The sequence below is a fragment of the Ochotona princeps genome, chromosome 4, assembly GCF_030435755.1.
Source record: "Ochotona princeps isolate mOchPri1 chromosome 4, mOchPri1.hap1, whole genome shotgun sequence".
NCBI classification, from domain to species: domain Eukaryota; kingdom Metazoa; phylum Chordata; class Mammalia; order Lagomorpha; family Ochotonidae; genus Ochotona; species Ochotona princeps.
Genome location: NC_080835.1, coordinates 6,256,635 through 6,267,756, shown reverse-complemented (window position 1 = coordinate 6,267,756; position 11,122 = coordinate 6,256,635). Strand labels below are relative to the sequence as shown.

At 51.0% G+C, this 11,122-nt stretch overlaps 1 protein-coding gene across 1 annotated transcript in view; it reads left to right on the top strand.

The window, feature by feature from the left end:
• Window positions 1–8,513: 8,513 nt before the first annotated feature.
• Window positions 8,514–11,122, top strand: part of RTN3 (reticulon 3) — a 54,282-nt gene continuing 51,673 nt past the window's right edge. The window contains exon 1 of the mRNA XM_058662880.1: window positions 8,514–8,835. Coding sequence (XP_058518863.1) covers window positions 8,694–8,835 — 142 coding nt within the window. The 5' untranslated portion in view covers window positions 8,514–8,693. The remainder of the gene's footprint in view (window positions 8,836–11,122) is intronic.

The following is an 11,122-nucleotide window of genomic DNA, read 5'->3' as shown; positions in this document are numbered from 1 at the left end:
GGCAAAAGGGAGGCCTAGCCCGTAGGTGACATTGCACGTTACAGGGTTTTTGATGATTTTGACTTCACAAGGAAAGGTGGCCGTGATTCATGGCTTCATCATCATCACCCCATATTCCTGGCCAAGCCTGCCCGGAGGCGGTCGCGGCTCCTGGAGCACACGGAGCGACTTCCCGGGGCGGCCAGTCCAAGCCGTGACCATGAACCTGTGAACCTCGTGCTTACGGGAGTTTGTTTTAAACCTGTTTTGTGGTGGTGGGGTTTTTTTTCCCCCCAAGTACACTTTATGCTTAAAAAACTGGTAGATGGGCACAAGACAAGGAAGGTGCTCAATCCCCACTGCCCGCTTGGGAAAGCATCGTCACAGGATGGTGGTTTTGGAGTTGTGGGATTTGGAATGGTGACCTTGAGGGGGAAAAGGCGGGGCCCCACCTCTGCCTTGAGTGTGCCCGAGGCAGCACCTGCAGGGTGTGAGGCCAGCCCTGGGCACACAGAGCCGGTGCCAGAGGCCAGTGACCTGTCCACACCATGCAGGAGTTTAAAACTGCACTCATCCCCGGTGCTTTCCCCTCCTGTGTCACTTGACTCCCCAAGATCCCCTTCACCTCCTGACTTGATGCCTGCCCTGTCCTTTGCGTCATCCTCATAGTCTGTTTTGTTTTTAAGATTTTATCTATTTAAAGTCAGATTTACAGAGAGAAAGATCTTCCATCCAATGATTCACTCCCCAAGTGACTGCAACGGCTGGAGCTGAGCCCATCTGAAGCCAGGAGCCTCTTCCAGGGCTCCCACACAAATGCAGGGTCCCAAGGCTTTGGGCCATCCTCAACTGTTTTCCCAGGCGACAAGCAGGGAGCTGGATGGAAAGTGAGCCTGCCAGGATATGAACCATCACCCGTATGGGATCTCAGCCTATGTAAGGCAAGGACTTTAGCTGTTAGGCTACTGTGCCAGGCCCTTGCTAGAATATTTACAACTTTGTTCCCCCACTTCATCCCCAGTATCTCAAATAGGGGTTGAATTAATGAATGAAGAAGGTACCTGTTAACAGCTAACACCACACACTCACTTTCTGGGGGTTTTGTTTTATTTGAAAGACTGGAAAGATCCCCATGCCCAGAATAGCCAGGGACAGGCCAGCCCAAGATCAGGAGCCAGGAACCCCAGTCCGTCTCCCCCAGGGGGTGACAGGGTACCAGTCACTCTGCCTTCCCCTTGCTAAGGGCTGCATTTACCAGGAGGTTGCAGTCAGAAGAGCTGGGACTAAAACCGGAGCACGGCTGTGTGGGAGGCATGCCAGTAGCATGCTAACGGCTGCACGAAACTCCTGCCCCTACATTCTGCTGCTTTTCAGAGTCCCAAACTTGTGCTGTAAAGTAGAATACCCTGTTCTACTGTAAGGATCCCCAACCAAGAGCCGCAGAAATCCTATCCCATCATATGCTGCTGGGCATCTGGCCTGACGCAGCCGTCATGGTCAGTGTCACCAACTTCCCCATACCTTGTTGATGTTTGGAATTTTAAGCTACACTGTACAAATTACAGATGGATTTTAGGATTAGTGTAACCATTATCAGTGTGGAATGTTCTGTGGTTACTTCCTTCTCAGCCACGGTCATCCCAACTAAATATTGGTAATTATGCAGTATGACGTTGACTCAGAAGTTAAGCTTCTCTTGTGGCTTCTCGGAAGCAGGTGACATGGGAAGTTAAGACCACTGGCCGTGCAGCCTGGGGTGCATACCCCTGAACCCATCTCTTCATCCCCCAAAATCATTCCAGGACCCACAGCTTCTGTATCTTTCAGGAGAGGTAAGTGTTTAGCAACGATTATTGATGCATAGTCAGTGCTCACAGTGGGTAATGATCATCTTCCTTCCAGAAAAGCCAAGCAAAGTCATAAACATGAGACTCAAAAAGTGTTTTACGAGGCACCAAAATTACAAAATTGTTTTCTGCAAGGACAGCCACTGTGACTCAGGTCCCAAAGATTTCCAGAAATAGACCAGATCCTGTTGAAAGGCAACAGTGCTGCCAAAGACGCATTCCTGTCCTTCAGAGACTTGTGGGGTAACCAGCCACGGCAGGGTCCCTGCCTGTGAGCCACTAGAACCCAGCGCAGCGTGCTGCCTCCTGCATCCGCAGGCACAACGGAAACCTGTTAGTTCACCTGCATTAAAGTGGCATGATGAGAGGTTGGCGTCGGGCGTGAGACTCCCTTATCCCATGTCAAGTGCCTGAGTTCAAGTCCTGGTTCCACTGCCTGGTTCAACTTCCTGCTAATGCCTCAAATGCTTGGGTCCCTGCTGCCCACATGGGGAGACCCGGATGGAGTTCCCATTGGGGCACTTGTGGAGTAAACCCACAGAGGGGGGTGTCTCTGTATCTGTGAAGTTATGATGTAATGATTTGATAAGCTCATTTTTAAAAAGAAAACAGGCCTTCATAGAGCTTATCAAGTTCAGTATTAGAACCACAACATGGTGACAAATTTAGTTTGGCACAAACTGGTCATTTGCTGCGTCATTAGTGGTTCAACCAACAACACGGGTCATTAAGGCCTCAAAAATAACAATGCGCATAACACTATGTACTGCATGCCACTGTGTGTTAAAGTGGGTTGAAGAGGATATAGACTTGCCACATTGATCTTGGGACGCATTTGCCACCAAAAGATCTCAAGATGTTACCTGTGCTTGTAGGAGGGAGAGAAGACTGGTGACCAGAGGAAATGTGAGGGGCTGGCAGTGTGGCATGGCAAGTTAAGCCACCGCCTGGAACATCAGCATGTCATATGGGCATAGGTTTCAGACCTTACTACTCCCCTTCTGATCCTGCTTCTTATTACTGTGCCTGAGGAAGCAGCAGACAATACGCCAAGTGCTTAGGCCCCTGCACCCACATAGGGAACCTGGAAGATGCTCTGGGCTCCTGGCTTTGGCCTAGCCCAGCCCTGGTCCTTGAGGCCATTTGCAGAATGAAAGTAACAAGTGGATGATCTCTGTTCTTACCTCTCTCTGAAACTCTGACTTTCAGATAAATAAACTAAATCTCTAACAAAAGAAAGAACTTTACAGTATAGCCATACACTGCGTGACGACATTACAGACACCATCAGACCCTGTGTACAAAGGTGGTCCCGAAAGATCACGGTGGGTCTGCAGGGAGCCCATTGCCTAGAGATCCCGTAGCGTTGGGCATTAGTCACGTGTTGGCAATCCTGGTGAGAGCAAACCTCAGACATAGCAAAGCACACACAGGTCCATCCAGTGCACAGCACTGCACAGCAAACGACTCTGCTTTAGGTTTCTGTACTTACTTTTGTTACAACATTAGAGTACCGATTGTGTTTATAAATTAAAAAAAACGTCAAACAGTGTGCCGCGTTATGGTAGCAGTAGCTTCATATGTCTCATGTTGTTTGGGGAAAAAATTGTATTTAAGTGACAAAGTTGAAAAACGGAGAGACACAGGGGGAAGTCCATCTCCTGGTTCGGTCCCTCCCCCGAATGACCGTAGCAGCTGGAGCTGGGTCAGCTGGAACTCCAGTCAGGTCTCCATGGAGGCTGGCAGGGACCCAAGTTCTCAGGGCAGCTTCTGACACTTTCCCAGGCACATGAGCAGGAAGCTGGATCAGAAGTGGAGCAGCCAGGATTCAAACCAGTGTTCATGTAGGATGCCGGAGTCACAAACAGTGACCTAATCCACTCTGGCTCACGTAGGCCTCTGCAGTGTCTCTTTTTCAAAGATGTATTTTCTTTTTATTGGAAATGCAGATTTACAAAGAGAAGGAGAGACAGAAAGATCTTCCATCTGCTGGCTCTCTGCCCAGGTGGCTGCAACAGCTGAAGCTGAGCTGATCCAAATCCAGGAGTCAGGAACTTCTGGGATTGCCACATCAGTGCAGAGTCCCAAGGCTTTAGGCCGTCCTCCACCGCCATCCCAGGTCACAAGCAGGGAGCTGGATGGGAAGTGGAGCACCCAGGATATGAATCAGCGCCCATCTGGGATTCCGGCACTTACAAATTGAGCCATTGTGCCTGATCCCCTGTGGTGTCTTTTGATACAATGAAAAGGCCACATGGCATTTCTCAGAACATACCCCATGAAGCAACATATGAACCAGATATATTCTTTTTTTCTTTTAAAATAAATTTATTAATTACATTGTATTATGTGAGTATATATATATTTTTGAAAGCATATGCAAAAGTTCTTTAAAAAAGTTTATGGAAGGGGTTGGTGTGATGGCTTGACTGGCTAATTCTCTGCTTTCCTGTGCCAGGATCCCATTCAGATGCTAGTTTCTATCTTGGCTTCTCCACTTCCCATTCAGCTCCCTGCCTGTGGCCTGGGAAAGCAGTCAAGGATGGCCCAAAGCCCTGGGACCTTGCACCCACATAGAAAACCCAGAAGACGCCCCGGGTTCCTGGCTCCAGATCAGCTTAGCTCTGACTATTGTGGCCATTTGGGGAATGAACCGTGGATGGAAGATATTTTTGTCTTTCCTTTTCTCTGCTTTTCCAAAAAACATAAATATTTTTGTTTTAATTATGGCAAATGAGATTGAACTGTAAGTATATACAATGGAATATTACTCAGCAATAAAAAATAATGGAATTTTGACATTTGCAACAGTTGGTGATCATGGTAATCAGAGGACCAAGAATTCATTTATCTGTACAGTTAGGTGCATTTCTTGGCTTATATACTGTATTTCAATAAAATGTTTCAAAAAGGCACAAGCTTATTTTGGTTGAAAAGTTTTGAAATCTATGCACATCCAAATATACCTATGTGCACAAAGGTATTTCAAGAATGTGGAAAATTGATTACAAGATTAATTTATTTTGATAGCAATTTCTTAAAGTCCTCACACCGTTTTACACAATATGCATTTTCATGAACGTTTTGAAAGCCTGCATGTGTATAAAATGTGAGTGCATTCTATCTCTGAAGTATGACCATCGAGACGCACAGGGTCCTGAGAAGGCTTCGAAGCTGCGGTGGGAGGTTGAGAAAATGTCAGTTGGTAGAGGAAGGGCGGGCCCTGCACAGGCCCCACAGTGAATGCTGCGTGGTGGAACTCTTGAAAAACGGCCGTGCTCCAGGGGGTACTTTAAGAAATGCCCTCTGAGCCAGTCCCTGTCCAAAAACTTCCACTGAATTTTCTTCTGCCTTAAGACAAAGCCTTGGTTTCCCTTTGAAATGCCTTTATTTTATTTGAAAAGCAAAGAAAAACCTTCCCTGTGCTAGTTCACCTCCCTAAATGCTCACAGCAGCAAGGGCCACGCTAGGCTGAGTGTGGATCTCCTGCCAGGCCTCCCACGTGGGGCCGAGGACCCAGCGACTGGAGCCCTCCACCTGTGGCCTCCCAGGCCTCCCACGTGGGGCCGAGGACCCAGCGACTGGAGTCCTCCACCTGTGGCCTCCCAGCTTGCCCGTGAGCAGACGGCCAACAGCAGAGGCCAATCCAGGACACCTTGCTGAGGCTGCACTCTGCTCCCAACACATCTTCCCCGTTTTGATTCTTGACCCGCCCCTGGATCCAGTCACTGTGACCTAACCAACACCCAAAACACCATACACCTGATCCCACTTCTGAGCCTTTAACCGCCCCCTATAGTTAGTTGTGCAGTTGGGCTTAGCACCAAGGCAGCCTATAGATCAAATCCAGGATGCATTCTGCTAGATGATCAGCAGGGAACTGCATCATGGGAGGAAAAGATGGGTATTTTGTGATTCCTCTGCTCTGAAGAGTGCCCCCTTTAAGGTTTATTTTCGTTTCAAAGGCAGATTTACAGAGAGAGGAGGACACAGATCATCCACTGGTTCACTCCCCATATGGCTACAGTGGCCAGAGCTGAGCCTGTCAGGAGCTGGTTCTGGCTCTCCCACACAGGTCCAGGAGCCCAAGGATCTGGGCCGTCCTCCACTGCTTTCTCAGGCCACAAGCAGGGAGCTGGATGGAAAGTGGAGCTGCCAGGACTAGAACTGATATACATATGGGATGCCAACGCTTCAAGGCAGAGGATTAGCCTATTGAGCCACGAGAGACCAGCCCCAGAAAGGAGCCCTTCTGTAAACACAAAGAAACACATCCCCAGTGTCTGTTTCACTCCATCCTGACCAGCCTCTAATAACAACTGTTGGGGTTCAGTGAATCCGAGCGTGACTCCGAGCGAGTAAGATGATTTTAATGTTTAGTCCAAGGGGCAACCTCTTGCCATAAGTAAGAAGTGCCCCGCACGAAATAATCCTGGGGTTTTTACAGTTAAAGAATCAAAAGCTGCGTGACAGTGAGCAAGTACATGATTGGGGGCTGACAGTGGCACAAACCAGAAAGCATGTGACAGGAATTTACAACCTATAGGCTTGGGGGTCCTGATCATATCACTTCAACTCAGACAGTAACAAAATAGCATGCCTCAAAGGTAGCTGTCTTTCCTGTAAATCCAAAAACTCCAAGGTTATCCCTATTTCTTGCCTGCCTCCTGGTTTTTCAGGAAACGGGAGCTTTGCTTGTAACAAGATGCAGGTGTCTCTCTGGAGATTCCAAACTTTCAGGAGTACACTCATCTTTACAATTAACGCTTTCAAACAACCTTACGATTCCAGACTCCTATCATACCGGGAGCATCTTCATAAAACCTCCCCAGGCCACCACTCACTTCTTCCATATTATTTCCTTCTGGTCTTTTAAACTCCTGCAACTCAGGCGCTGTGTAGTCAAACCTTCATAGTTTTGCATTGTATGGGATATTCGTGATCACTCTTTAATCTCTGTTATTTCAATATTTCAATGGATGTGCTCCATGCTTCAACTGGTTTCAAAGCTCAGTGAAGGTGGGGGAGTGACATCATGTCTGGGGAGGGATTCTCCAGGTAAATGGCAGGTGATCAGTAAGTGTTCATGGAATAGACTGCATACACAAATATGCAAGCATCCTTAGGAAGAACCAAGGTACGACCGAGCAAGAGGAAAGATTTAGCGCAAAAGTTAAAAGGTCAGGGGAGATCACCAAGTCCATGTCAAGTGTAGTTGTTTCTCTAGATTCCCAGGTATTCAGGGAAATAGCCTTCCTTTCCAGCCAGGTCTTACAGATTAACAGGGTTAGGAACCAGCACAATTTCTCATCTAGCACTCAATAATATATATACAAAGAAACAACCACCACCGCCACCGTCCGAAAGGCAGTTAACTGGCTCGGTTATCCAATTAGCTTCAGTTTCCCTCTGTCCTCTCTGGAGAGTTCCCTGCCTGTTCAACAGATACCCTGAGCACCAGGCTAAGATAGCCATCAGGAGGTTATTTGGGAAAAGATTGTTGAGTGCCTCTCCGAGTGCTGCGGCAGCTAGGAGGCTCCCTCCCCCTCTGCAGCCTCTGCACACCCGACCTTAACAAAGGTCAAAGGGCACCTGGGTCGCCACAGCCTCCTCTAGATGTCCTCTGCTCGTGTTGTTGATTCCCTGCCCCTTCGAGACTCAGTCCCTTTGGAGGATTTGCTGACTGTGCAATTACACCTCGAGTCCTTTGGGGCTGTAGCATTAGCAAAGCATGCAGCCTGCATTCGATTTTTCTTTTTCTTTCTAGCATACAGCCTCTTCCCTGTTTAAAAACATTCAGTACCTTCCAAACATTTCTAACCCAGAGGAAGCAGAGAATGAGCAAAAGGAAAAACAAATAAACCAAATGTCTGGTTTCAAATATATTTTCTCCTAAAGAGCCCTTTTTGGCTATGTGAAGGAAATTCAGTTATGCGATTTTCCAAATATCTCCTTTGTGATTTCCACCCCACCACACCACCCCCTCAATAACCACAGCCAATATGTGGTCTCTCGGCTATTTCAGCTTTATTTTTTTCCCCATTATTCCATTTTTGCCCCCTTTTCGATCGGGACCCCAAGCGGACCCCTGTTGAGGAGCAGCCAGGAGGTGAGAATACGCAGCAGGTTCTGGGCCGCACTGCAGTGTGACTGGAATGAGTAATGGTGGTTCACCCTGCACAGCGGCCGTCTCCACGCAGCCGTGTCTGCACCGTGCTGCGGGGGACACCAGGACACATCCACACACCTGCAGACAGCACCTTGCACAGTGGGCCTGGGCTACACTGCGGTCTTCCCTTTCGGTCAGTCACAGCATCAGACAAAACACAACGGCTCTCGGGTTTAAGGTAGAAGACGGTTCTAGCCGACCAGAAGCGCGAGGAAACTCCCCGTCGCTCACACACACACAGGATCGTCCCACCCTCACGCACCACCGCCATACAATCCCACCCTGCAGCAAACCCGCCGCCGCGGACGCAATGGTGGGAGGAGCCTGGGCGCGGCCACGCCCCCTGCGTCCCGTCCCCAGGGACGCGCCCGCCGCGGGCACGCGCCAGCCCCTCCTGGGCGGCGGGAACGCGGAGGGACGGCTCTCGCGCCTGCGCCCTGCGCCCCGCGCGCCTCGGCTCGGCCGCCGCCCGCCCCCGCCCTCCGCGGGCGGGCCCTTTGTGCGCCTGCGCGCTCGCGCTCCCGCCCTCTCGGCTGCGCTCGGTTGAGTCAGTCAGTCTGTCGGAGTCGGTCCGCGGAGCAGGCGTCTGGGAGAGACTCCGGAGAGCCCAACTGTCGGATCTTTTTCTGCTTTCCCCCCTCCCTCTCTCCCGCCCCACATCTCTTCTTGATCCCTGTCCAGCCCTTGCTGTCGCAGCCATGGCAGAGTCGTCGGCGGCCACTCAGTCCCCGTCCGTCTCCTCGTCGTCCTCCGGGGCCGAGCCGTCCGCGCCCGGCGGTGGCGGGAGCCCGGGAGCCTGCCCCGCCCTGGGGGCGAAGAGCTGCGGCTCCTCCTGTGCGGGTGAGGCGCGCGGGGGTCCCCGGCCTGGGGGGTCGGGGGAGAAGGAGGGCGAGCTGGGCCGGGGGCTGGTCGGGGGGATTGGGCAGCCTCGGGGAGGGCCGACCGCCCCGGACGGCCGAGGCTCGCGTCCCCCGGGGACGAGCGTTTGGGAAAAGGGGGAGGGGAGCGCAAGGTCGTGCGGACGGTGTGAGGAAATAACGGGGTGTGAGGAAAGCAGGTTGGGGGCGGGGAGAGGCAGTGGGCGTCCACGCCGAGGCCGGGCAGGTGGGGAGACATGGCAGCTCGGGGAGGGTGCTAGGCAGAGCAGGATTTGCCCGACGCGGTGTTTGGAGAGTCAGAAGAGCCCTCCCTGCCGACCCGGGGGGCTTTCGGGGGCCGGGGGTGGTGTGATTTCGCGAGGTTAGGGAGGACTGGGGTGGGAGGGTGGGAGAAATGATTCGTTAGGATTCTGGAGGAGATGGTGGCGAGCCGGTTGCATTGCGCGTTTGCAGACAGGTGTTGACCTACCCAGACACGCATGATAGTCTTTATTAAAAAAAATATAAATATTTTTCTTCACCCGTGGGGAGGATGAGGAAGTTGAATGGCAGCCTTGTAGCTCGTGCCCGCGTCTTTTCGGCGAGGCTGTGCAGTGCGCGATGTTTTCCGAGGCTGCAAGGTGGTGGAGGGAGGCGTGATGAGAATAGATCTGGGGTCCAAGATGGATCCGGGGCTGCATCTGCAACACAGCCCGCTCCCGAGTGGCGCGGCGTGGGGTGGGGACACGCAGGCGCTCGCTCATATTCTAGATGACATCCTAGCATCGTGCCAAGCCATCAGCATGTTTGGATTTCATGTTTTCTGTGGACTATTGTTGCTGGCAGTGTAACAAAGGGGGGTTGACTAAAGAAAAGGGGGAGGGGGAGAGCTTGGAGACAAAGCAGGGGCTGGTAGAAGCCCCTTCTCCCGGCGCTGGGAGATACGCACTGGGCCTCCCGGTTGCTATTGTATGCGCATCAGCCTGCAGGTGGGGGCTGGCTGGCGAGCACCCCTCGCGCAAGCGGGCATCTGCAGTGCAGATGCGAAAAATAACGCGCCCTGGACAGGTGGTGGTTTTTAAGGGAGCGACCATCAGCCGGGGAGGACAAAAATTCTGTCTTCTATTCAGTTGCGTTGAAGCGTTTTTTGAGAGGTTTTATCGGCTCCCTAAAATTGCTGCTTCTCAAAACCCGACCTCCCCGATCTTGGCCCTGCGGATCCCTCTCGGGTTTCCCTAACAATGCCTTTCCACCTGCCTGAGAGTTGAGGACGCTCCTCTGGGTTTTCCAGCGGGATTCTGGTCTTTTCCCTAGCGACAGGACGAGAGGATGCTTCTGCGGATGAAGGAATGAGGCAGCAAATTTGGAACCCGTGTTGTCTTTTCAACCCCCAGCGCCTTCCTCCAAAATTTTGTGTTCTGGGCTAAGGTCCAGGTGAACAGCTTCCTTATAACTTGGCAACTTGTCTTTCTGGCTTTAAGCACTTGTCTGTCACTGCTCACTGGTTGGTTGGCTTTTGTGTGTGTGTGTGTGTGTGCGAACATACCTTTTGCTTTTTCTTGTTTTCCAGTTTTTTAAATTCAGATCTGAGTTTTAGGAATTGGCCATTTCTGCTCAAGATCAGACCGATCATGTTAAGGATCGGCTGATGCGTCTAGTCCTCAGGCACTAAGATTAGTTCTAAGGCTTCTAGCCAAATGGTAGGGTTCTTTGAAACTCAACCTTTTTGTTCCTTTAATGCAAAGCCAGAATCGATTCCCCTAGCAGGTCAAGGAAATCCAAATACTTCACTCTGGCCTGTGCCTCCCTGCCCCAGCACCAAGCAGGCCCTGAGTGGGCAGTGCAGAAGATGCAGCGTGTCTCCGTGTGCTTCTGACGTCACCTGCCTTGGCGCCCTTGTATTTGTTATTGGCTTTGTCTGGTTCTTTGTTGTTGTTTTTCTCAGAGGAATGCTTTATATACTTATGACACGTGAAAGAGACACTGGGAAGGCATAGCTTTCTAAAACAACTACCTCCATACTTATTTTTTTTTTAAAGATTTTATTGTTATTGGAAAGCCGTATATACAGAGAGAAGGAGAGACAGAGAGGAAGATCTTCCGTTCGATGTTTCACTCCCAAGTGAGCGCAACGGGCTGGTATGCGCCAATCCGAAGCTGGGAACCAGGAACCTCTTCCGGGTCTCCCACGCGGGTGCAGGGTCCCAAAGCTTTTGGGCCATCCTTGACTGCTTTCCCAGGCCACAAGCAGGGAGCTGGATGGGAAGTGG